The following is a 27,072-nucleotide window of genomic DNA, read 5'->3' on the forward strand; positions in this document are numbered from 1 at the left end:
AAGAGAAACATTGGTTTCATCAGCTGACCACATCTTTCACCCTGGTTATAGTTGTAAAAAGAGGTAAAAGGATTTTACTAGTAATGCTAGCATTAATTTATTTAAAAATAACATTGCTGCAAACTTTTAGAGACAACAAGCGTATATAAAGAATGCATTTATTTTAATTTATTTATTTAGTTTCTGATGAGTTTCATTTAAACAAACTTAACCGACAAATGAACATACTTTATATTGTTTCTGTGGATAATATAAGAATAGCTCCTAGTTTGGTTCAAGAAGTTCCTCACTGGAGGCACTGGAATATTTATGTTTGGTTATTATTCAATTGAATCAATGTACTCTTCATATTTTAGCCTGTATTGATAACTTTACTAGTAATGGGAGATTTTGTCAGTTCAACACTCAAAGCTAAGCACCCAGGAACCTGGTACCTCTGTCTTTTCTCAATTATTTCAGTCTCAGTCTATAGTAACTTTTAAAAGTCTTTTATAAAAAAAAAAAATCTAACCCATAGCTAGGAGAATTTTTATATCAATATTCTGATTTGTAAAAAATATTTACATGTATGAAATTCCACAACACTTGACTACCAACAACTACATTTAAAATATTTAATATTTACAGCACAGAAAAGTTTTCAGACATTGACTGTATCCAGACTCCAAAGAGAAATGTGCTTACATGAATAAAAAGTCAAACAATCTTAATAACTTTGCGCATGCTGAGGTCAAAATAAATATCTCTTTACAGTTTACAGCACATACAACTCTCACACACATAAATATGTATAAATACTGTTCCTTAAAAAAGATAACAAACAACTGATTATCAGAAATATGAAGTTTGCACTCTTAAAGCATCACATGGTGTTTATATATGAAATGTTAATCTGATAAATAAGATCTTTCTTTTAATGTTGCTTTTCTCTGACTTTAAAATGATGGAGATATCTGCAGCAGAGTGATATGAGAGGCAGGCAGCAGTATCTGAACAATATTTCATTATGTGACACATCATTAGGTCCTTCATGTGACAGCCTGTGATGGAAATTTTTTCACTCAGATGCAAACGCATGTGGTGTCATGAAGCGGCATCAGTGTGAATTTTATGTCCCTGAGTGGTTTCAAGACCTGCGGGGCTCAAGTCTGTGAGAAAGCTGAGTAAGAGTCCTTTGGTTGTCAATCACATGGAGCTGACGCACGTAAGTCCGGACTTCTGGATGGTTTTTGGTCGCCTGAGGGGAATCTGGACCTGATTTAATTGAAAAGATTAATGAATACTTTATCTTTGTTTTAGCTGAAAAAGAAAACAAAACTTTTTTTATGCAAACTTACTGAATGGATGACTCCGGCAACATCTCAGTATCCTTACTGTGTTCGCTATCATCCGCTGAAAGACAAACACAAATAGATATTAAAAAAAAAGTGAGGATGAAAATACAATTTTCAACAAAATTGTGAATAATTGCAACCCTAATAAAGCCTTACCATTTTCTCAAAATTGACCAAATTGTCAATAAACGTCTTGTTGCCCTCATGAGTGAATGTCATGTCTGAAGAGTAAACCAAAACATTAGAAAGGCAGTTTCGACATTATGAATATTTAGTAATCTAATGAGCCAGTCTGACCTTTGATCAGCAGCGGCATGAAGGGAATGATGGGAGGATCCAACTTGGCTACTGTGAGTCGGTACGCCCGGTGGTTTCTGGACGGGTCCTGTGGAAACAGTCACACTAATCTGAGATCTGCGTCAATGTGTTGAACAGATCCATCATGAAACCCTTACTTTAGCAGCTGACAGTGTGGGTAAGCTTATTTTTGTTAAACTCTGACAGAAAATAAAAATCTGAGATTAAGAAGTAAAAACTGAGTTGACTCACCATTAAGTTTTCAAATTCCCCGTAAAACTTTTTGAATTTGCTTGGAAGTTTCTGAAACATAACAAGTCACAGTGAAACTCAATATGAGGTCAGCATATGAATCATTTTCAGAGCAGACCAGTACCCACCTCCCAGGTCTGATTCAACCTGCATACTGCCGGGTTACTCAGTCCCATCACAATAGCAAAGAAGGCGTTCAGGTTTCTGTACTCTTTACAGCTTAGCAAGAAGACAAAAAGGGTCATAGCATAAAATCCAAATGTAAAAGTGAGTCACAGAAAAGTGTGAAGAAAGAACAGAGTTCTCTTACTGGGCAGCAATCTTGATGAACTTCTTGAGAAGCTGCACCCTCTTGCTGAGCTGAGAGCACAGACAGATCTCTGTGATCACCCAGAATTGGATTTCATTGAACCTCCTCAAGAATAAGTCCAGGTTCACTGTGGTCTTTTTGACGTTTTGCCTTCCGAATGTGTGATAGATGAGTTCAAGCTGTTGGACACAAAGGCGAAACAACACAGCAACAGATTAACTGAAAGTAAATCAGAATTAATCATCGTAAACTCCCGCTGGATTCTGGGCTGTTAAATGTAATACCTCGTGTACACAGTTGAAAAGCTCCCAGTCATAAGAAGTCATGTGGTAAGCCACATCCTTCGAGCTCATCAGCTCAAAGCTGCCCAGTAAGCCTGTGGAGGGACCCTCCTGCTCAGGTAAAGGTGTCTGGAAAACAAAACAGGCTTCATTGTACATGCTTAATAAACAAGAAGTAATGCAAAGATTTCAGTTTATTTTGCAACACCTCTTCTTATGCAGACATTTGCTCTGTTATGTGTGTTTATTTGGAGAATAACTCACCAAAGAGTCCAACTGATCCCTACGGCAGGCAAACAACCGTCCATTAACACTGAGAGTGGAAAATACTGAGACGTCATTGTGCTTGAAGATGACTTTCTCTGTAAAACACAGAACGCCAGTTTAAAAAAAAAGTACCTGAATGAAAAAGATCTGCACAACAGAAATTAGATGTAAAGTGAGAACTGTCTATACCACACTTGCTTTGCAGCATGTCATTAATTGTTAGGTGGATTTTTTGAGTTAACAAATATTTGTTTTGAACTGGGTCATCTTATTTATTTGCAGCATTCTTTCAGACCCCAGTTCTGTTCACATAACATACAATTTTTTACTGGATAACATATGCCATTGCATTAGAATATTGCACTGTCTGCCCTATAGTTGCTTCTTAAATACAACATTGTACACACGTGAAAGGAAGTGGCAGTCGTTATTTTTCCATGTAAAGCCAAAGGTCACTTGCGAGAGATGATTATTAACTCTGGGAAAGAGAGCAGCTATGTTTCTGTATCTGGTATTTTGCCTTTAATAAGGAAAATGCAGGTCATGTGTGGATGTTTAAAAAATGCATTAAAGCTTTCTGACAGAAACAGGAACATCACCACAGTGAAGAGCTAACACTTTTACCAGAAGCTCCTCGTTCAATGTCAGCAGAAAACTGAGCTGGGGTCATTCAGGCCATTCTGTAGCTCCTGCTATAGCAGCCATTACCAGTCTGCAAACTCACCGCAACAGACAGATAATGGTACTCTAAATCGTTCTGTGATTAAACACTGGAGCACCCTGCTCTGGCTCTCCCTTCATGTCGTCTCCAATCATTTGATTAGCATGTAGCTGCTGCTCTCACCTCCTGCAGAGCTGAGGCTGACCAGGAGTAGGTCCTCAGCTGAGCCCAGCTTGTCTGCCACGGCGCTGATGACCTCTCTGACTGAGGCCACGACCGGGACACGGATTGTTGTGTAGGTGTGGTCACAGCAGTAGACTTTGAGCAGAACTGGAGGCGTGAATCAGAGCAAATATGGAACAGTCAGTTGATACAGGAGTGAAGGAGTGCTGCAAAACTACAGACAACAGGGTGACTGCAAAAGTATTCAATCTAGGGGTTATACAGGACGTCAAAATACAGGAAAAATGAACCATCTGTACTAAATTTGCTTACCTTGTTTAATTTAAAGTGTCAATTAGTAAAGTAACATTGTGATTCACTGGATTTAAGCTCAATAAGTATCCATGTGGCCTATCATACAGACAGGACTAACAATAATAATATCCTCTTTAGGAAAACATGTCCAGATTTATTTTTTGGTAGTTTTGTATTTGTCCGGAAAAACCAGCTCTCCACGTACTTTCATCATGACTTTTGATCGGCTGACGCTTTTGAAGCTTCTCGTCTCCCATACTGAACTGTCGCAGAAGGACTTTGTGCTGTAAACAAAAAAATCTGATTTCAATACCTACAAATGACCTTTAAACTGAGGATGCATAAATGTATCTTTTTACCTTTTTCTGTGAGACTCTGGCATCTTCAGAGCTAAGACATAAAAGAATAACCAACTATTAATACACTTTTTTTTTTTATGGTTCTTTGTTTGTTAATCAAAACAAGCTACAGAGTACCTGTAACCTCAATGCTGCTTTTGATTAATGTGCATGTTTTTAAGGATTATTCCCCGTCACTGCCTTTAAAAACATACTTTTGTTTTACAATCCTCTCTAGTTCTGTCAGTTGATCTCTGAGTGCTGGAACCACCTTGGCATCGTTTGATACTGCCATGAGAAATTCCTGTAAAAAAAATAAACAAACAACAAGATCTGGATCAAACAAAAGTTTTCTATAACTGAAATAATACATGTATATTATAGTATATTATATTATAGTATAGTATAGTGTAGTTTATTCTATGTAAAACAGAAGTTTAATTTTAGTTAAACATGTGGTGTCACACTGAAGACAGAAATCACATAAAAAATATGAAAATTGTGTTCCTTTTCATCTTAAAACCCATAAAGGACTAATATGTGTTTTCTTATGGTTTAAATACAAGTGAAATGATGTATTGATGCATAATTTCCTGGAAAAAAAATTTTTTAAAAGAGAACTTTTTTGGAAGACTTAAAGCAGTCGTTTCTGTCATGCCAGTTTCTGTATGTTGATGCACTTAAACACATTTACAGTCAAAAGAGAAGCATGACAGTGATGCTAACTAACTTGTTGACACACAGTTTATCGTACTTTACCATGTTCATAGTAAATATTAAACTCAAAGGACACAAAATGTGTTTTTGGTCCTGTTGGAGGTAGTGCCAGTTGTACAATTCAGCACCTTGTGGCCATAATGAGTATTACAACAACAAATGTGTGAAATATAAACACTAGATTCAAATTTAATCCATACAAAAATAAGTCTTCCATAAACATAAATTAAAAAATTGAGGAGCTTCTGGAAGTCTTGAGACTTCACTTCTTAACAGATATTCAGTCATACTCGCAGGAGGAAAAGTTTGTCTCTAGACTTGGAAATTAGAATACCAGATCTTTACTTCCTCATTTGTCACTTCTTCACTGGCTATTTACTGAATAGTCGTTGTTGATATGCTGTGCATGTGTTTGTAACCATTGACATGTTTTTATTGTTTCTTGGGCTAACCTCAAGGAAGGCCACAGACATCTCCTCCTCCTGCAGGTGATCTCCATGTACTGCAGCCCACTGCATCACCAGGCGGATCACCCTGCGCTTGTTGTTGAGCGTGTAGTCCATCTTCTCCTGTTCAGAGCCCTGCGAGGCCTGAGCGTGGTAGGTGCACAGCAGTTAAAGTTAAAAACAGCAGAAGTGGAGCAGAGAAGTAGGTGGATGTGAAATAACTTAACCACATAGCAGAGAAAAGGATATTGGGCCATCAACGCCGCACATAGTTGAGTGTTTGGAATGAAGACACAGTGCATGAGAACAAAGTCGTCTAAGGCTGCATCTGTGACAGAAAAAAGAGATTTGATAAAAACACCAGCGTAAAAGCAGATCAAATAGAGTTCTTCAGATCCATTAGGCCTTGATCCACATGGCCCTGTGTCTGTCACCTCTGCGGGCAAAATGAAAACCATATGTATCCACACAAGCGGGAGTAATTAGATCAGCTCTGTGATGTGTGTCTAATTATAGATGAGAACGAATGAACAGCGCAGAGAAGCAGGCAGAGGACAGAGGAGAGAAACACTGAGCCACAGAGAGGATGAATGCTCTGCACAGAAGGAACCCTTCACGATAAATAATTGTATTGATAGATTTTATTACACAGTGCTAATGTGACATACTGGATGTTGTGTGCCGAGCAGCAGTACCTGACTCTGTGAATTGAGAATCCAATCGCATCATTTCAAGGAGGTGCTCCAAAATCTTCTCAGGGGTCCCCGACATTACCTTGTATCTAGAGCAACACAGAATAAAAGACACCCTTCACTAATCAAGAAACACTGGCATTTAATGTTTAATGACATGGCTATGGCTCTCCACTGATTTGTGTTGAACTTGAATGCATGTCTGTGATTGCTTCATTTGATAACAACCCTTTTGCTACAATCATAGAGTTCTCGGCCGGCTGAAGATTAAGAGGAGTCTGGGCTGAGAGCTGTGAGAGAAGCCAAGAATATAAAAAGAAAAACAACTAAAAAATGCGGTGCATCTCCTCTGTGGAGGAGGATCAACACAATCCAGCCGCGGTTGTTTTTATTACTTGATAACAGCATCACAAGAGGGAGCTGCACAAGCAGAGAGTTGTGTCTTCCCCACTCAGGAGGGAGAACGCAATCCTGACACTCTCATGTGTGAGGAGCAGAGTTGATTAGAGGGCGACCCTGAATGAGTAATTGTGACTTGCCAGGCCTTCTTTTTTTTTCCCCAGGAGCCAGAGCCATCATTACCATTAATCTGTCTCTCTATATTACAGCGGCCGTGGTGCGGTGACAGATGCCTCTATTAAGGAAACTCTTCTCGGCAACAGTGCAAAGGATTTCTTGTGCTGCATGCACTGTCGGGAAGCATTTTCTTCTGTTGGTCACAGCAAATGACAGAGTCCATCATTCAGAGGGCCCTGGAGTGTTTTTAAGTGTGGCCTGGAAATGTTTTAACATTTCCTCGGTACACAAATCTCAAAGGAATAAGTAACATTTCCCTTAAAAGGAGATGAGAGCTGTGTTTGCTTTAAAGTCAGTGCTAAACAAACACTGTTGTAGTAAAATTACATGGTAAACATAAAAATTCAGATTCAGTTATTACTAATTTTCCACGATATTCTGATCTGTTACTGAAATTATTCAACCTTTGTACAAATGTTTATTAGTAGGAATTGAGCTGGAGGAATTGACTCTTTAACAATATATAACATAGGAAACTTAAAGAAGGACACTAATTCATCTCAGATTGCTTTGCCAGATACAAAGGTAAAATGTCATAGCTAATAATCCTCAATAAGGCAAGTTATGATGCACTTCATAATATCACCCTCAAGACGATTTAAAATACATTTTACACTGTGCAAAAGTAGCCTGCAGTAAAGTAACAAGAGTAACGTGATGCGATGGATTGTGGGTAATTGTACTTGTAGTGGGAGGTTGAGGCTCCATGGCTGGAGGTCCGACTGCTGCTGAGACTTTTCTCTAACACCAGGACATCCTGACCGTGCTCCTTCAGGCGCACCGTGTTGGCCTCCACGTCCTGCAACACACACAGACACAGTGTGACCACATGAGTTAAGCATTCAAAGTCCCCAACAGAGAAAAGAGGATAAATACTATTAAATGAGTCACCAACTTTCTACTTAACACAGCCTACAATCAAACACAGAGTTCTACTTTAAAAAAGACTAATTATAAATCAGAGAGAAACTTAGGCATAGTGATGCACAAAACTTCCGAAATATGTTTATTTGGTAGACTAAATAGTAAAATAACAAGAAGTCTTGTGCTTAAATGTGTTCATGAGAGCTGGAAAAAATAAAGAATGAGATGTATGTGTGAAATACTGACCAGCTAAAAGATCAGCAACACACCTCATATTATCATCCCCAGACACAGGTGAAATTACTCATTGCTGCATTGCAGGGTTTTTGCCAACAGAGGGCGATGTAATGTTTTTTATTTATCTTGGTGTAAAGGAATCAGAATCTGCTTGCTTCCACAGATAGAATACAATAAAACACCAGAAACAGCATCTTACCCTCAGAATCCTGTTGAAGTCCTCCTTGTCTACTCTCAGGAAGTGACAGTTGTCCTCTCGCAGCACAATTGAAGCAGCGCGTGGAGCATCATTGACCAGAGCCAGTTTTCCAAAGTCGTCTCCTTCGTGAAGAGTGCAAACAACACCCTGTGCAACACAGATCATATGCTGATAAACACATCCTTGCACTGCTCAGAGCTTCATGATCGCGTTTTAGAAATCAAAGAAGTGCTTACTTTTCCATAAATGACAACGTTGACAGAGCCTTTCAAGATAATGTACCATGATGTGCCCTCTTCCCCCTGACTGAACACTAAGAAAGAAGGAAAACAGAACTTTGCTTATTTGGGATTTGAGTAAAATTTCTGCAATCAAATTTTAAATTAAATATACGAGGATTGGCTTTTTGAAACAATCATCAACTTCATCATCTTTTCTTTTTTTTTTTTTTTTACATCACTTACACACTGTTCCTCCCTTTGCATGGGACTCAAAGATTAGCACTCCTGCTAATTCTCTCTTCACCTGTGCAAACAGATGGGATTAAAAAAAAAAATCAATCATATTCTTATATGTGAATATAAATGCAAACTTTTCCTCCAGTGAAGACCCTGCGGGTGTAAAACTGTTTTTTGAATGCACTCACAGTGGTGGATAGGTGAGACAAGGCCTTTATGTGTAGCAGCTCTTCATAAATAATCTCCAAATCATCGGCCGTCCTCTCAGATGGACTGAAGTACAAGAAACATGGATTTAATGAAAGCATTACAACATTGATGCACTTTATTTAGTGTTTCTGAGAGGTTTCAGTTTTGACAAGCCATACTGTTTCCTGAGAATCATCCTCATGTTGGCGTCAGGCCCAATCTGCGACAGTAGGAGCAGGGTGTCCTGTAGCTCCTCTTGGCTCTCCCTCCTCTCCTCCTCACCAGGGAAGGGAGCATCATCTTGCTCATCATCCAGGAAGCGGTAGAAAAGGTATTTGTCCTGGAAACTCAGCTCCTGGTCCACTGAATCACAGAGACATGAAAACAGAAATAGAAACACGGGAATCTTTGCATTTTTAACATTTATGTTTGCCAACACAAACGCCACACAAGGTCTCACCATGGTTCAGAACACCCTCTTCCAGCAGCGCCTGCCACATGCCCACAGCCTGGATACGGGAGTGGATACACGAGCTCTGCTGCATCTGCCAGTCGACCAGCTCTGTCCCCACACAGCACTGCCTGGGAGAGACACAGGAGAGCTCTTACAAGGACTTCTGAGGTATGTTAGGATAGAAGAAAACCTTTCCTACCAAAGTCATATTCAAAAAATAATTCCTCTCAGTTACACTTAATTTGTGCCATTTCATGTTATTTCTTAAAGAATCTGTGAGGAGTTTAAAAATGATCTTAAAAAAGTCTCCCCTCTAGATATATGCCTGATCTTAATCCACAGTTAAAAATGAGATTATCAGTGCCAGCATTGCTGGTTAAAGGTTATTTTAACATGCTTCTTCTTAGCTTCCAGGTTGGCATGTCTAAGTCTCTATGACAACATCACGCCGGCTGACAAGGTTTAGTTGTGAGAAGAGATAAAACACAGAGATCTGTGTTTTTCTCTGCTGAAACAATTTCTGTGATTAATTTTGTAGTGATGGTGGACACTGGAGCCTAACTGTCAGACAGAAAAAGGACAGAAGAGCAGAAGAAAGTTAATATGGAGAGTGATACTGCCCGAGGCAAGGGCTAACACAGGGGCTAATCTGTTTGTGCTAATGTCCTTTCCAACCCACAGTCAGCAGTTATTCTGCAGTGGTCTGTTCAAACTTGAGAGTCTATCAATAAAATGAAGAGTGAGGTTACATTAGCTCTGCTTGGTAGATGACTAGCAGGACAAAACAGGGATTTACTAACATTACAGACATGTCTTAAAGCACGGGGCTGTCAGCTGCCCTAAATATAAACGGCTAGTGAACTACATACAAACTGACAGTGTTACTTGTTGTCATGTTAGCCTGCAGATAAGTTGGCATACCGGGCTGCCGATAGCACTACATCACATTTCAAACCTTTACCTACGTAACTGTACTGATAGGTACCTTACCTAAGCATGTTGTATCCAGTAAAAAGTTGTCTCAAACAAAAAAAATTAGTTTTGATCCGATCTCCATTTTACTCCAAGACAAACACACGCCTCACTAAAAGTAATTTATGACAGTTTGAGTGAGACTTCAGGCCACAAGGTGGCGAGGCAGCTCATGTAAAGTAGATCTGCCTCACTGCATCTTTAATATCTGCATTATGAATTTATCTAAAGTGACTCTCTTTTCATTTACACACTCACCTGTACGTTTTCAAATGGTATTTCCTGTCTCTGATCATGTGGGGTGCCCTGGAGAGGATGGCGTTACGAAGGATCTTTCCGGCCCTCAGGATCTTCTCTGATGGAACCTGCAAGGCCCAAATCCAGGTCAAAGGTCAGTGCTAATAGAGTCCTGCTGAGTGCCATCAACGTAAACACACACATGATTGGGCCCTACATAGAGATGTGTTTACTACCTGAGAAATGCATTTAAGATGGGGTTTGGCAGGACTTTCAAAGAATGACTTCTGCAAAACAAATAAAAGAAAACATAAGAGGAGTTGAAATAAAACAGAGGTTGACAGTGACTTAAGGACAGAAACAGGTCAAATTAAAGGTGTGATGGTGCAGACCACAACACAGAAACAGCAACACATCAAGTCAAATAAGATTTTTTCTTCCTCTGTTTTCCTCACCGTTTCCATGTAACTTGTGGTTGAAATGATTTGTTAGTTGGCTGTCAATTGAAAGCATACTTATGGCTTTCTATATTGATCCTGAGTTAAAATAATAGTCCGTTACCACAGTCTTGACTGATGGTTAAATGGGACACACACACACATATTGTGCATTACTGTACGGAAGTGAAGTGTTTTTTTCCCGCTGGGACCATGGGTGGGCTGCCAGGCTATGACATTTAAAATGCATTCAGTACACTTCAGAGAGCAGCATCACTCATGAAGCCTTTAAAGTTCATTATTTATTCACAAGAAAATTAGCCCACTCAGCACCCACTTTACTACACAGTATAAAAAAGAGCTCTTGTGCTTATTTATATATTTTTTTTTCTGTTATATAACAATAAAGCAGTCAACTGGTTTCTTTTTTTACATAAGAGAACAATCTTGTGTATCAAACAAAGTGCAGGGCCCCATAAATCTGCTGCAGTGCCACGTTATCAAACCAGGTCAGGAAACAGCGACAGGAGGAGAAAGGTGGAGCAGGAACTGATGTAGATGGCGACAAAAACTCTGGTCATGTTGTTTATATTTAGACAAACTTGACTCAAACTTCACATTCCTAACTTACTTCCATCCCCTGCAGGAGATGCACGTAACAGGAGAGGAAGTTGTCACGTCAGCAAACCGAAGCAGGGAATGAGTTATAGCTTGAGTTTGCCTGTTTATTTACAGTAACACTCCTCTGGACAGGAACCAGGCCAATAAACCAGCATTGTCTTCCCCTCACAGCCTCACCCGCTCTTTCATAACTGGTGTAAACACTAAATCATGACTATATTTCATGCGTGTCATGCAAACGTACCTTATTCTGGTGTTTGGAGACTGAAACAAATGAGTTGTTGCTTATGTTTTCTTTGTCCGGCATTCCTAGGGGGAGGGAGAGATAAAGTGTATTGGCAAAGTGACTTCAGATCTTTAGGAAAGATATTACACAAGTTAAGTGGCCTGAGCCTGGACCACTTGGTAAGAAAAAGTGAAAATGTGTGCGATCATACTTTATCATAAAAGCACATTCTGTCTTCATAACGATCTGCATTTATGTGGAAAATGCATGCATTTCTAAAAAGGTTGGGTGTTTCCAAGCTTTGTTTATTCATGCAAACTAACACAGATCCTCTGTGAATCAACAGTTTAAATATGAGATTGATTATTTTTGGTTTTAGTGATAGATCATGAGTGCCTACATTTTATATTTTATTCCATCCCTCATTGAATGGCTTGTTTCTTTGGTGTTTACATACAAATAGATATGCTATTTATTTTATTTATCGAGTCAAACTAGGGTTTTAACTCTTAACTTGTTGATTTTGCTAATTCCATTAACTTATTGCATTTTGCACTACAAAAAACTTTTACTACCACGTGCTTCCCTGTAAGGAACTATTGTCATAAGTAAAGATGCTTTTGGATACTCTTTCTCTGTTTTGTTGATGTTTCCTGTAAGATGCAGCAATGTGACGTAACTACAATGTTTTTTTACTCCATGTGACAGTCCTCCAGGGGGGTTTGCACAGGCGGGTGTGGTTATCACTCACTGTTTGGAGCTTTATGTTATTTGCCTTGCGGGGGGCAGGATAAGCTTAATCAGTCAGAGCTGCTCAGTCACAATTGTATCTGCAGGGAAAAAACTGTGCTATTCTTAGAGGTGCCTCACAGACTGCTGATACCACAAAAACAGATACTGAATCACACAATACCTCGAAACTGGGAACATGGCATGAAAATGTAACATTACCCTAAAGGTTGTACATACAGAAATAACTCTAATCTGCTATGTCAGTGTTGTTTACAAGGCTTTCTGGCTGCTTTGAATTCCTGGTTATTTTCATATGTGGTCTTTGATGTGAAAACTAATATTTCCTGTAGATTATGTCAGTATTTAGACCAAAACCAGGAAAAAAATAGAAGAAAAACAGTACTGACCTTTTCTAATCACATGTTTCCAACTACAAATTTAACAGTGACTAGAAGAGATTTTACTTGACAAGAAACAACTGATAGCTCTGAAGCATAGTTTTACCTACAAAATGCTAAGTGCAACTCTTGTCAGGTCATTGATATATAAAAATGATACCAAATATCTTCATCTGTTTAGTTATTGAAGCACATGATTTTTCATTGAGCAATGTTATGTTAGTGTTAAGTTTTTTGTACACACCCTTGAGCTGTGTGTTCTTATTTCAACTTTATGATCTGCAGAATCAGTTTTGTTATTTGCTTCTTAAGAGGTGGCCACAGCTGTCCATCATCTTATTTCTGATGCTCATATGCCGGTCCATGTGCCAACAACACCACTCATCCAAGTGTCACATCAACTTAAACCATCACCAGAAATTCAGCTTTCAGTTTGCATGACATGAGATTAATCCGAGATGAAAATAAGTTGAGCTACTAAACGCATGAATGGTAATGACTTGAAAAGCTGCACATGCACAGGTATGGTCCTTTACAGTTATTGTACTTAAGAAAACTATTTCAAACATGTTTAATTCATTGGACTTACATGGGAAACAGTGAGCTGCTGTGGATGTACTGAACAGCAGAATGCATCAGCCTCCTACTGCTTCATGCTTGTATGATTTCAGTCATGGTGTATTCATGCATAGAGTGCATACTGTAAATCCCTAAAGTACTGTACTGTACACTGTAAAACTACTCTGCTCACATGGAGCCGCCACATAGCAATAACAGGGAATACTGAATGCAGAGTCAACAACTTTTAAATGCTACAGTAGAAAATCAAATCTAGATTTTAGGAGATAGTAATCAGGAGACTGGGAGTTTTTGTTTGGAGCATAAATCAGAGAATCACTCTTAAATGTGTCCAGACAACAAAAAAATACACAACCAACCCACTGCCGGCAAGCCAGCTGACTCTGGATTCTCTCACTGCACGCTGCTGTTCATCATCTTTATGATACATGACTTTGAGGGCAGTTAAGTGCTCTGTTTGAGCAAAGCTGAGTCAATATTGAGTTAACTTGCAACAGAAAAGAAAATACAAGTATCAGGATTTAGCACATTGCACTGGGATAAAGGAAAGTCTCACTGTAATAGAGTTAGGCTGAAAACTGTCATTACGTACTGTGCAAAATAAAGTATGTTTTATTGAACATTTTTGCACATCTTAGAATTAAAAAAAACCAACAATATTTTACCCTGATTTAGCATCTTTTTAATTCCATTTTCGTCTAATGTTCCTTGGACACTTTTTTTAACATTAGATCTTTTGTCTTCAAACACAATGTGTGATCCATGCATCTGAACCATAAGAAGCAGATCATCAGAAACTGATGGATACTTACTGTCGGCACCGCAACCACTTTCCATCGCGCCATAGGGTGGGGCGAGCAGGCCAGCCATGCACTGATGATATCTCTAAAAAAATAAAGCACATAAAAGAACAGATCAGTCAGGAGCTCTGCAAAGAGGGGAGCAGTGACATCATTGGGTGAGGCTAAGACGTGATTTTCCTTTAGTCTGCTTAATTTTTCTAGAGCAACTCGGCTTTGATGTCTTAATGTTGCCTGAAGTGACCAAGACTCATCTCCTCTGAAAACCTCCCTCATAAAAACGTGGAATAAATAACCGTAGTGAAACTGAAAATGTGCATCTTTGGGAACTTCCTCCCCTAAACATCAAAATATTACTCTCTGGTTCTTGAAGTAGTGATGGTTGTAAATGTTTGGTGGTTTTCAATAATTTTGCAGTAAACCAGCGACTTCACTATTGTTCTTCTTGTTGAAAGTTGTAAAAAAAAAAAAACTACTTGAGTTCAAAAATTTGTGTGCATGAGTCTCATGAATGAACATTTTGCATCCTCTACCATTCATTAATTCATATTTCAAAAAGTCCCATACCCTTAAAGCATGACATTACATCTGTACACGCATTATATCACTTTGCCCTGAAGCATTGAATATGTTATGTAATGAACATCATACTGCAGCCACTGCTGCTTGTAAATGTCATGTTTTTCTTCATGATGCTGTAGCAAGGGGTCAATACAACCATGGCCAATGAGCTATAAAAAGTACTGTAACACAAGATTAATGGTGAAGGGAAAAAATACCTTTATATATGTGGAACATATTCATAAAGGGAGAACAGAAAATAGTATTATGTTAAAAACAAGATCAGTTTCACAAAGGTTTAACACTGATAAGGAATTATCTCATCTCAGTTTTATTCAGGCTTTTCAGCTCTAGGAACAAAGGAGCCAGTGAAGTACTTCCACTGACAACAAGGTAATTGTGATATTTTCCTGGAAAGTGAAAAAATCTCTGACAGGTTCCTCTTTGCTTGAGTTGCATAGTGTTCGTGCTCTTTAAAACTTTAGAAATAATTACTGCATTGTAGCTTGGTTTAAAGCAACCTCACAATCCTGAACTTAAATTTTGTTTTTCAAAATTAGCAACAAGCAATTTGACAAGCAGATGGATGGTTTTGGATTAATTTGTGGTAAAGGACTAACAAAACTGATTATGTGCCAAAGCAACTACGCTCATAGTTAATAAAAAGCTAATTTTGGACCACTTAGTGACCATCCAATTTTCTCTAATGTCCTATCTTCTGGCCAGAGTAGACTCAACGACAGCTAGAACTATAGAGCCATTTGCTCCTGCCTGGTAATGTAGCCTTGGAGGTCATGTTTTAAATTCAATTTCACCCTCTGAAGTCAGTAAATCACTTTAGCAAGCCTTAGAAGAGACACAGCTTTTTCCCTCAATCCAGAAGTAGTTTGGAAATCGCTCAGTAACTTCAGTTTACAAAACAGTGTTTAACATGTTCCCCAAAAATGATGAATTACTTCCTGCTCATTAAGATACTCAAAGAATTATGGACATGTTTTTTGTAGGAGGGGGGTGGGTTTACATATGCAAACAACAGATTTAATTATTTAAAACAAGTTAAAGCAACCGAACAGAAGCATTCAGGAACCTCTTTGACAAACCTTTCAGTCTTTGTTGACAATTAAAGGATTTTAGGATTAGGGAGGAGCACTTAAACTGGGCAGCATATGAACAAATGAACTCAACCCCTCAGAGCCAATAAAGCCACGCTCCCAGAGGAGTTGTTTCTGGAGCGCAGAGAGGGGGCGTTGTTTTAGAGAAGAACAAACGTTTCCTCAGGTGTGTGAAAAGCACTCAGATGCATCACAGAATAGAAACTGACTCTTACCATAAAATGATCTGCTCCTCCAGTGCCCTTTTTTATTTTCTCACAACTTTCAACTAGGCAGCTGAATTCTCACTTTTAATTTCTTTAACTGTTTTTGTCTGTTTAAAATGAATCAGCTATGTTTACCTTTTGTAAATATCTTGAACTGTCAGTCTGGTATAAGAAGGAATTTGTGATAGTTATGACCTTTTTTTTGGACTTCTTCTTTGGCTTTGTGTATCAAATGTGTGAATGTAAGTGTAGATTCTTGTCTTGTCTTCCAATTAATTAGATGTAGAAAAAAAAAGACCCATTTTCATGAGTAGCTGCTCATCATGATAGCTTAGCTCAGTAAAAACACTGGAACAAACTATTCCAACTCTGTCATAAGGACTCTAAACTATCCCAACCACTTTACAGCTGAATTATTTTAATGTTTCCCTTTGTCAAACCTTGCTCTTGTCATATGAGCGAGACTTTCTTTAATCATGTTTGTTGCCTTTATGCTGAGTTTAGCAACTAGGCTGCTTGATCGTACTAAAGACCTAGAGAATCTATCCAACTTTAAATGCACAGCTTTTATTTCTCAAATATCTAAATATTCCTTTAAAGCACACATTACGATGATTCACTTATTGCCTTTTGGTCTTTTTAATCACAGAGGATTAGGAGCACTGAATCATTTCCCACATCAATTCAAGGGATTAGGACTGCAGAGATAATCAATTTGTGACACTGAGTCATGAACAGATAAAAGACATCACCATAAAGAGTTATCAGCCTTTTTTTTTTTACCAATTACAAATACCTACAGCTTTAAATATTAATTGCTAACCCTGTATGTTACGCTAAAACAGCTATGTGCAATGACTTCCTTGCAGTCCTCTACTTAAAATATTCTCCTGATGTGTCTTAAACTACTTGTACAATCATTTAAAATAAGAGCAGAGAGGCTGGTATTCTTTAGTCTCACAAATCTATTTTACATCTCTGGTTATCAGAGCAACATTTTCATTGTCAAAGCAAGCACGACTAACAGCCAAGTGTTAATTAATTTTCCAGTATTGTATGCATTCAATGGATGGATCTTGAGAGACATCTAAAGTCACAGTTTGAAATCCAGACAGTAGGCACAATGTTTTAATCATACAGCTTATGGTGTCTGATTCCACCCTGATTTTCACAAACGATTGTGTTTCTTTGAAAAAAACTGATACCATCACTCCAGAGGAGATTATGATCTGTTGCTTTGAGAGGATTTAGCCTAAGTACCTGAGAGGTGTTGGAAACACTTTCAGAATAAGAATGAGGTCGTTTGATCAGACAGGTAGACGTGTAGTGGGTCTAAATCACTTCAAATCCTCAACTCAAAGAACTAACTTTGGTCTTTGACCCACGACACCTTGGAAGGAAGTCTCAGTCAAGTTCCTTCCTTTGATAAATCTATCACTAACAGACTGCGAGAACAATCGGTTTCATCAACATTGATTCTCAAATGTAAACTTTAATGTTGATGTTGGATATCATTATGATGATACCTGCAAAGAAAGATGTTAATGTAATCCATTAACTGAAAGAGTTAAGGTCTCATTATTTAAAGAAATACTTCATGTACTTGAGTTTAAAAGAGCATCTCATCAGTGATCATATGGTGTTTATCCTCACATAAAAGGAGAGTTTAGAAATGTCTGCAACAACAGATGTGCCATTATTTTTCCCTCCAGTGAAGCTCAGTCAACTGTTGTGCAGATTGGCTCTTATTATCCTTCACTTCAGTAGTACAGCTTGTGCATTTATATTAAGCTTGTCATCTTTGATGAGATGCAAATATTCACATATACCTAAGATACGGTAAAGTCATTATAGACTAACGTGCAGCCTGTTGCTCTGTCATACCATGTTTCAAAGTGTCTGCAGCATCATCATTGTCATAACAACACATCATCCATGTCATCTCGGAGCATTCTCACTTCATGCTCCACCTCAGTCTTTCACGCTTGAGCACGTCATTGCATTGTGTGCATCAATGTGCATGAATGCCCTGCTGTATTTTGAGTGGTTCTCCCCATATTACGTAACCTTTGTAGTGCAAACTGTTCTCAGAGCAGTCTCTGATTATTCTGAGCTCGCACATATACACTCCAGGCCACTTGGGGGAAAACAACTGGAGGGAAATCTTACAAAGAAATACAAATCACATCTGCTCCTTCAGAGTTAGCTCCACATGGACAGGTTACAAGTTAAGTGCTTGAATATTTTTAGCACAAATTCAAAGTTAAGTTTAGCGTTTTAGCAGTAAATTATTGTAGGCTGTCAAAAAGTTTCTTAGAGATTACCTAGGGATGCTATCAGCGTCCAGTGCAGCTTAAAAATGATCCACTTAGTCCTCAGTCACTTAGTCCAGCATGGTCCAGCATGATCCAGCATCCCTACAGCCTGCGTGCTGCTCTGAGAACATGCAGAGTGAGCAGCCTGTGTCAGTCAGCTGCTGACTTCTTCTGAGAAGCAGTTGCTAGGTACTCGACTCCAGTCACTGGGCGCACTGGAGAGCATGCTCGATCTCTCTCTTTCTCCCCTCTCTCTCTCTCTCTCTTACTCACACACACACACACACACACACACACACACACACACACACACACACACACACACACACACACACACACACACACACGCCTTGCCTAATCTGCACACATTATACATTGCTGTTCATTTTGAGCTGGGCCAGTAGCTAGAGCAGAGAATGGTCAGCCTCACAGGGTGTGAAGACTGTGCATAATCAGAAGTAGTATATTTTTTTTAAATGCAAAAAAAGTCCCTGATGCTTTCATCAACTCAGAACTTTCAAGGGAGATCCACAGGCAGATTTTATGAATTTCTTTTTTTGTGCACCTAATCCAACGGTAAAATGTACAGACAGTACCTTCCAGCAGGATCATGTTCCTAACACCGAGCTCTTGTCTCTCAAGGACAGAGAGCAGCTGCTGTCTTATCTTTAACCTCGTTACCCATCACAGCTGCACTGAACTCCATGAGCAGTTTACGAAGGGGAAAATAATCACCTGATCGAGAATCAAGAAAATTTGTATCTCATTTGGTCATATAAAGGTTTTACCAGAGTGAAAATAATTTAAAAAATCAAGGATGTTGTCTTCAAGTAAATCCAGACTGTCTGATCAACTATAATGAAAACATGTTTCAATCAGAGACAATGAAAACACTTCACTTCTACAGACTAAAATCAACTTTTTTATGTCATGCTAAAGAAAAACAGTCCCATATTTCTGGTTTATACCATAGGGTCAGGCTCTATTAAATGTAACATAGACTTGTGTTGAACAGCTGAAAATAAAGATGGCAGGAATGTATAAAACAGACGTCTTTAAGTTGGACTGAGAAAAGCAGAGACCCCAGAGAGAAAACAGATTCCAATTTCCTTCCGGTAATAAATTTGATTTGAAATTTGAAATTGCTTTACGGGGTTTTTTTTGCTATGAATTCAGTTTAGTGTGCTCATCCTCGCTGTGGTGTGTGTTCAACAGAGACAAAAGACAGAAATATTTTCAGCAAGGAGAGAGAATACTGGTTGTTTTCCAACTGAATGACTTAATTTCAGGATCATTCTTCTGTACTTGGCACAACAAAGCTGTGTTAGTATATTTTCTGTCAGCATACGCTGTAGCTGTCATCCAAGATCTTCCACACCATTGATCATTGATTCATAATTCTGTCCTTTTTTGAACTTCTTTACTTGCTTCATAACTCCTGTTTTATTTCCAGGTCACAGTTCAGATTCTTTGGATTCTTTCTGTGATGTAGTGACTCTGTAAGCAGAGGAAATATGATAGTAATGTTTAATATACCCTCAGCTCCTTCTGTGCACACATCCGTTGTCCACTCCCAAGGCTCTGACCCTGAATATGGCACAGGATTCAGATGCTGAACCCTCAAAAGACCCTTGTGGCCTTTTCTTTAACCCCTCTGCACCCCATGCCTAGTCACCACAGGGCACGCTGCATCCCTGCCACTTTCTGTTCATCAGCTCCTGCCCAATGGGCTTCTTCTTCTATGGACCAATGATACTGACACACCAACAACTCCCCCCTCTGCCCCCAGCCAAAACACACGAGAAATGCACGCAATTTATGCTTAAGATGCTCAATTTGTCACATTTAATCCAAAATGCCAAGGCTGTTAGATAATGAAAGCATTTCTGTGCAGGCCACGTGCAGGCTGAGTCGACTTGTTACAAAGCTGTGTGCTCAAACCCCAAAAAACAAAATTGTGTTTTCACAATCACAGCGCACATCGGAAGCAGGAAACAAAGACTAGAGTAAATTGATGATGAGACCATCTAAGCCTGGGTCAGCATGCTGGTGTGTGCTTAGCTTGGCTCATGTCTGCTCTGTTAAACAAACAGCACACGGCTGCTGATCCTGGCGGTTGTAGCAGTCAGCAGTATGAGAAAATAAGAATCAAAGTGTATGCATGAGTAGTGCATAAAGACGCTTGTTTATGCAGAGGGTTTTCCTCATGTGCTTTAGCATTACATGAAAGATTGAAACTATGAAGGCTACGAAAAATATAAATAAATGTTAACTCTGTCAGTAGCATTAGCATATCCCCAAATCAAACAATCCCATCAAGATTTAAGATAAAAAAGCTAAACTGGACAAATTTTTCAACTGAATAATTGATTCACACAGCCATGAATGACTGATATCATTTATTAATTCATTAGAGCACTGTTTGCCTCACTCTGGCTTTGTAAGCACAGTCACAGGAAATCTACAGGAGGAGTGTAACCATGTTTCAGAGCTTCCTCTTCAACTTGAATCAGGGTGTGTTGTACCTTTCCCTCTACATCCCTTGCTTGTAATCTCCCCAGATTAGCCAGCATCAACTAGTGCTGTGAGCAGCTCTCTGCTTCAGAGCCATGAGCAATAAGAATACAGATCTCACGCAGCTTTAGGTTTTTCATGCACCACAAAGGTTATTTCAGATCTAATACATCTTGTGTGAAATAGCTGAACTTCATTTATTTTCACAGCAGGAAGACAGCATGAAAAGAAATTGGACACACTTTTCACTGGAGTGTATCTGAATCAACAGACAAAGATTGAATTGATGCCTTTACGCTAACAAGATACTACATTAGCTACTCTTTTGCAGCACTGTGGGGAAATGATCATTACAACACCAGATACATTTTTGAAACGTTTGTGCTGGTGTCACATTGGAGCATACCTGCAGCTATAGTTCTATGATTATCTGTCTGTAGGCTGATTATGTGAGTTTCACCTCAATGGGAGCCTTTAAGGTAAAGTTCAGCCAACTTTTTAAGATACAGCCATCTCAGCAGATCTAATAACAGATGATCTATGTATTGAAGGGGTGGCAAGCGTAGAGTATCTAAGATCTAGTTTAAAACACCCGTAAGTTAATCTAAAGTCTGGCTCACACTACAGGGTTCTCAGGCTGATTTGACTCTGAGTCGGCCCTCCCGTCAGTCAACGGAGAAATATGGTCCAGGACCAAGTTCAGCCTGATATTCAGACCAGATTATCTCTTAGTGTGAGCAAGTGAAGGATCAATCTGAAGCCCCACAATCGGCTCACAAACTTATCAGAGCCAAACATGTTCAATATTTATGGGGATGATGGCGCCACTTGGTTTCACTGAGGATGACGATGTGCTAGTGGTAGTTCCAGGCCAGTGCCTGACTTAGCACTGTTTTTTGTGTTTCCACTGAAAGAGCACTGGCTCAAGGTACTGAAAACTGGTTCCTAGCAAGAACCAACTCTTTGCTGGGCCAGAGCATAGCACCAACTCCAGTGATCAGCCATTCTTAAAAAGGAAAGCTGTCAAGTGAGTAGACTGTTGTTTTATTGACATTTCCTCATTTCAAAATTGTGATCTTCATTAAATTCTGTGATGTGTGAGCAAGGCTTAAGCATGATTTAAAAGATCTGCTTCTTGCCTGTTTTAGGAGAACAGAATACTTTCCTTGGACTTCTAATTTCAAATGATGTTTTAATCTTCACTGTTAAGTCAAATCCACAAGCCGTGGAAATGACAAGTATTCATGTTTATTTTTTCTGATATATTATTTATTTCTGATTCTGATATGTATCCAAGTCGCATAATAGACAGATATGATTGATTTATACATAATAATCAATAACAATGACTGGCTTCCAAATATGTCTGAGAACTTTTCCTCTTCTGGAGTCAAAATTTTGCACGGTGCAGAAACAAAAACATAAAATATTTCTAAGTGTTGGGGCGCTCTAACATGAGATAGTAAAAACTCTGTTAGAAAAGTTTAATTTAGCCCTAGGGCATGTTAGACGGAAAAGATGTGGATTAGATAAGTTAGAAGAAATTATGTCAACAGTTTATGAAAAAAAGAGAAATTGAAGTAACATGAACAACCACACCCAAACTTGCTGACATGTTCAGTAAAAAGGGTTTTCTATTCATTATATAAAGATTATTGAAAATTTACTCTTCATATCGAGCAATTTGATACTGTTTGTTCCTAAAACAACATCTCAGCAGTAACTTCAGAGAACAATCGAAGCCAGTGAGACCTCAGAACAACTATCCTGGTGCCAAAATCATTAGCCAATAAATCTTTGAATCAGCCTCACCAACCTGACTGAAGAGGTCGCTCCAGGGCAGAGGAGTAATGTGGAGCCTAGAGATACTTCCACCTAATGGTCAGTACACATCCAGACCAGGGTTGGGTATCCAGTCACTCTGCTGCAGGGCTGATCACTGACACAGTCACACAGCTCAAAATTTACCAGCCCCTTGTGCCCTTCAGTCCCAGAGGAAATGGGCTGTCTCTCTCTCTCTCTCTCTTTCTGTCTCTCCCTGTAAACCTGCTTTCCCAGCTTCAGAGGGGCTTCTACACAGCATGACACACACACACACACACACACACACACACACACACACACACACACACACACACACACACACACACACACACAAACTTCAGTTAGACTATAGACCAGTTGTCTATAAACTCTGTTTGTCTTTCATTACTTCCCATATTAAATCTATAATGTTGTGAATAATTGGGTTGTTTTCTTGTAAAGTTATTCCAGACACAGTGAGACTGTTTTTGTTATTCTGTGTAGAAGATTGCTCTGACCTATTCTTGAATTACTGACTTAATACTCACACCTTAGACCCCAACCGAAAGATTTCTCTCCACAGCACAGCACTGCACTGCCATCTGGTGGTCAAAAGATTTCAAGCACTCAGACCTTGATAAGACAAGGGTATTGTAAAATGCCAGCAGACAACAAGCAAAGAGGGGGTTTGGAAACACAATTGAACTGCTAATGCAAAACCTGCAGGGGGGCGACATTAAAATCACGATCCCACCTCTACCAATCACCAGGACACTGTACTTCGCCTACTCTTTGGCTTATGCTCAGTTTAATTTGTCATCATTTCATAGCTCTATATTTCAGTTTCAGCACTAAGAAAGAAAGGTGAGTTCTCTGAATGTGAACAGCCTCCTAAGTAGGTAAAACACTTGAGGAAAAGAGTGAAAGGGGTGTGTTACATCTGAAAATAGATGCATACAGCTGTTAAGGATATAAATAGAATTTTACCTTGTGTTGTGAGTGTTTCAAAACCAAGTTTTGCTGCTCTGTTAGAAGCTCAAAGTGGAGATTCAGATATGTAGAATCAGACTGGTTTCATTTGAGGAAACTTATCCAAAACACATCCCCATTTAGTGTTTATAATGAATGTGTTTCTCACAAAAATAAAAAGAAAAAAAACAAATTAGATGAATGTAATAACAAAACATTTACTTGCCTTTTTTTAGATCCACTTATGCAAGCACATATTTTTAGTTCATGTCATCAGTGTGTCACAAACAGCAGTGTGGTCAGAGAATCTTTGTGGGCTGATTCAAGTACAGATGGAGCAGACAGAGGCACTCACATCCCACAGAGACCTGAACTCCCTCTGCTCGATGCGGAGGAGCTCGCTGAATTCCCGCGTGACAATGGTGGCGTGACGGGGGGTGTTATCCAGGATCGACTCGCCGAATGCTGTGCCAGTGCCCAGTGTGCAAATTGTAACAGCATCCTGTGAAAGAAACAGGGATGATACCCAATAAATAACTCATTGAGCAGCACAGGAATACTGTATGGAAATAAATTACTCCAGTTAGCACACAAACAATCTATCAAGGGTTTTTAAAGCGGTAGTGTTGAGAAAAAGTTCAGAAATTGAGCCTCATGCAGTAACAAAATACTTTTTACAGTCAAAGTGAGTTTTGAGGGGGAGAAACTAACAATACTGTTCAAATCTCTGCAATGAGATCACTAAATTTAGAGGAAAATCTTCATGTAGGCTCAAATTTAAAAACCATCAAACCAGAAAAGTGCGTCATCCAAAAAATGAGTCATACCTGATAACATGAAGTCTCTGAAACTTTGACATCCAAAGAGCCAGACAGGACAGCATACCAGCTGGTACCAATATCACCCTGGCGATACACTAAGAAATAAAAGAATATTTTAATGACTCATTTTTCTCTATTTTCTTAAAAACTTTTCTTTTTTTATTTACTCACAGGTGATTCCTTTCTCCAAGCACTCGTAAAATCCACACAGACAGATTTGCTGCAGCAGACTGGGGTGGAACCTCTCAAAAGCCTTCACATTTTTCAGACGGGCCAGGATTATGTCGACATCTTCCTCAGAGCGCTCTGCGGGTCTGCAGGAAGTGAAGAAGGGCGATGTGCATGTCAGTGCTAAAGTAAATACACACAAGGCTTCAAATAGGACACAAAATCTAGTTCAAGTAGAGCAGCACAAGTGCAGGTGAGGCTCTGAGGGTGGGATGTGACACCAATTAGTCCCCCAGGAAGCCTGTCTGAAGCACAGTAGCACACTTGTGCGGCACAGTTGTAACTACTCCTTTGCAACTTCTGTGAGAGAACAATCTGTCTATAGATATATTCTTTAGCATGCTCAACTTCTCCAGTGATGTTGTATACATATTAAAGTAAAACATAACAGAAATACACTCTGTAGATTAGAAAATGCAATTTTGTGGCGTTTGAAAGTGTTTTAATAGCCAGGATTACTGATATTCGTTTCAAGGGGGGAATTGACTTTTGCAAACCCGACAGCTTGCCAAGAGAACATTTACATGAGGCTCACACAGCTTATAGTGTAATATTAAAGTGCTTACATGGGGAATCACTACTCATTGTTTATTATTACACCAAGTGGAAGCCCCATAAACTGTGGCACAGAATGCTGATCACGTTCTCACATCCTCACAGATGTGTCAGTGTATGTTTTATCCCTTACACTCCTCTGTTGCCTGGATTACTCTTCCCCTAAATTTGTTCCACTGAGTCCAGAGCCTCTGATGTAACATGTGGGTGGCTGTACTGTAGCTTACATCATTTTTGAATCCATATCCATCCTTTGGAAAAAAAATGAAATCCAACCATTGACATAATTCAGAGAGGCAAACAAACACCCGCTTCACAGCTCCAGGAAATGATTTACAGTTTAATAAAGAGGTTTTTACTGAGCAACAGCTTGCAGGCAAATGGCTCTGCGTGGTGTGTTCCCTGGAAACCTTTCAACTAACAGCGGTGACATTAAACTATCCCTGCACAAGGCTCCTTCTGATCGACTGAAAATCACATCTGCAGCCACATCTAATGTTTCAAGCTCCTGAACCACACTGCATTATTTCAGCACAATGCACTTTGTCAAATGCTGCGCAGTGAGGACAACAAAGCAGGATGGGGATGAGTGGGAGTTTCAAACAGAAAGGTGTCTATTTGAAAGTCAAGCAAATTGACTTAAAAAGCTTTAAAAGGTGCAGATTTAGATTCCAGGCAGAATATTTTCATCTAGAGCCAGCTTACGTCAGCATAAATACTTTAAACTACAAACATATTTAGTTTCTTCTAAATTACAATGCAGCAATTTCAAGACAGTGATGTCTCATCTCTGCATCTTTGAAGCTCTGTATGTAACCCTCAAGTATTTAACAAGAAGATGTGAGTCATTGCGTGATGCAGGTGGCCTCTACGTCTAACCAGTGGATATTACTGTGCAAACACATCTGGCACACTGCGTCACTTTGCTGTTTATAGCCGATGCACTTTGGACCCTTCCTTTGTCACTGGGCTCATCTTTCTCTTCCTCCTCAGCCTTGTGAATACAAAAGTTATCACCTGATCTGTGTCTGATATCTCTTTGATCACCAAGCTCACTGTTTGGCGTTCAGATTCAAACACACAATGCTTTTTAAAACCACCACAATGGAATAAATTAATGCTCATGCCTATCTTGTTGCACAATCAAACACACTGTTACAGCAGATGACAGACATGATGACAGACAGGTGTGCAGCACTGCACCTGTCGGTGACACAAACAGATGATTCATAAACATCTGAAATCAAATCTGAACACATTTCGGTGTTTAAGACTGCACTTCAGGTAGCCTGTTTTTATTTTCCTTTTTGAAGCAGTCCCTTGCAGATGCTGGGTAGTTTAATATCTCTCCTGACAGCCAAACTATGCATGCAGAAATTAATCAGGAGTTGAATAGTGATTGTGGGCTGATTTTTCCAGCAGTTAGGTGTAAACCTCACAGTATTCACAGCATGAGAAAATAGAAAATACTTTCATTGGTGAATATTAAAGCCTTTAAAGCGTATCCAACACATGTCCAAAGTTAGCCTTGCGTCTTAAACTCAAATATCACTGCTCTTTGAGTTTGCCCATGCCTATAAGGGATATTCGTGATACAGTTCTGTACTGATGTAAACAGGATAACCACACATAAGGCGCCTGTATTCAACCTCAGAAGTAGCCTCTCAAGATCTAATTAATTCCGTTGGGAAATTAAAGAATACGGATCTCACATCAGTGGTATCGCGCGCACTCACTGATCATAAACAAATCATCTGCCGTCACTTTCCGCTCAATATTCCGAAGCTTAAAGAGAGGGTGAATTACGGAGATAGATAACCTTTTATCCAGGCAAATAATCCACTCGGTAGATTCCGATGAATGTGAAGACGAGTGAGCTGCTACCATCTTGAGATCTTGTTTCTGCTGCTGCTGTTGGTGGTGATGAGGCTGCGGCT

At 39.3% G+C, this 27,072-nt stretch overlaps 1 protein-coding gene across 2 annotated transcripts; it reads right to left on the reverse strand.

Annotated features, from left to right (window-relative positions):
* Positions 1–661: 661 nt before the first annotated feature.
* rapgef4a (Rap guanine nucleotide exchange factor 4a) lies at positions 662–27,072 on the reverse strand. 2 transcript variants are annotated; one of them, XM_074695234.1, is made up of 31 exons: positions 26,955–27,072; positions 24,524–24,666; positions 24,359–24,447; positions 23,887–24,033; positions 14,064–14,136; positions 11,561–11,625; positions 10,495–10,545; positions 10,280–10,386; positions 9,056–9,177; positions 8,775–8,958; positions 8,595–8,679; positions 8,413–8,473; positions 8,185–8,261; positions 7,949–8,095; positions 7,332–7,447; positions 6,076–6,161; positions 5,630–5,708; positions 5,387–5,537; positions 4,433–4,521; positions 4,239–4,269; positions 4,085–4,163; positions 3,586–3,732; positions 2,739–2,836; positions 2,478–2,603; positions 2,194–2,372; positions 2,012–2,102; positions 1,884–1,934; positions 1,632–1,719; positions 1,491–1,555; positions 1,338–1,392; positions 662–1,254 (listed from the first exon to the last, which is right to left on the reverse strand). In XM_074695234.1, the coding sequence occupies exons 1-31, from the start codon at positions 27,020–27,022 to the stop codon at positions 1,127–1,129; spliced, it is 3,078 nt and encodes a 1,025-aa protein (XP_074551335.1). In that variant the 5' UTR covers positions 27,023–27,072; the 3' UTR covers positions 662–1,126. The 2 variants fall into 2 exon arrangements, with proteins under 2 accessions (XP_074551335.1, XP_074551336.1); XM_074695235.1 differs by lacking the exon at positions 10,495–10,545.

Source organism: Halichoeres trimaculatus, unplaced genomic scaffold (assembly GCF_033239565.1).
Source record: "Halichoeres trimaculatus isolate MK-OKI-2021-1 unplaced genomic scaffold, fHalTri1.1 fHalTri1_scaffold_19, whole genome shotgun sequence".
Classification (NCBI taxonomy): Eukaryota; Metazoa; Chordata; class Actinopteri; order Labriformes; family Labridae; genus Halichoeres; species Halichoeres trimaculatus.

Excerpts from the sequence above, each read along its gene's own strand:
- rapgef4a (XM_074695234.1), bottom strand. The coding sequence starts at position 27,022 with ATGGTAGCAGCTCACTCGTCTTCACATTCATCGGAATCTACCGAGTGG. Across the intron at positions 24,667-26,954 it reads ATTATTTGCCTGGATAAAAG|ACCCGCAGAGCGCTCTGAGG; the intron begins GTTATCTATCTC and ends CACTTCCTGCAG. Across the intron at positions 8,474-8,594 it reads TGTCTCACCTATCCACCACT|GTGAAGAGAGAATTAGCAGG; the intron begins GTGAGTGCATTC and ends CTGTTTGCACAG.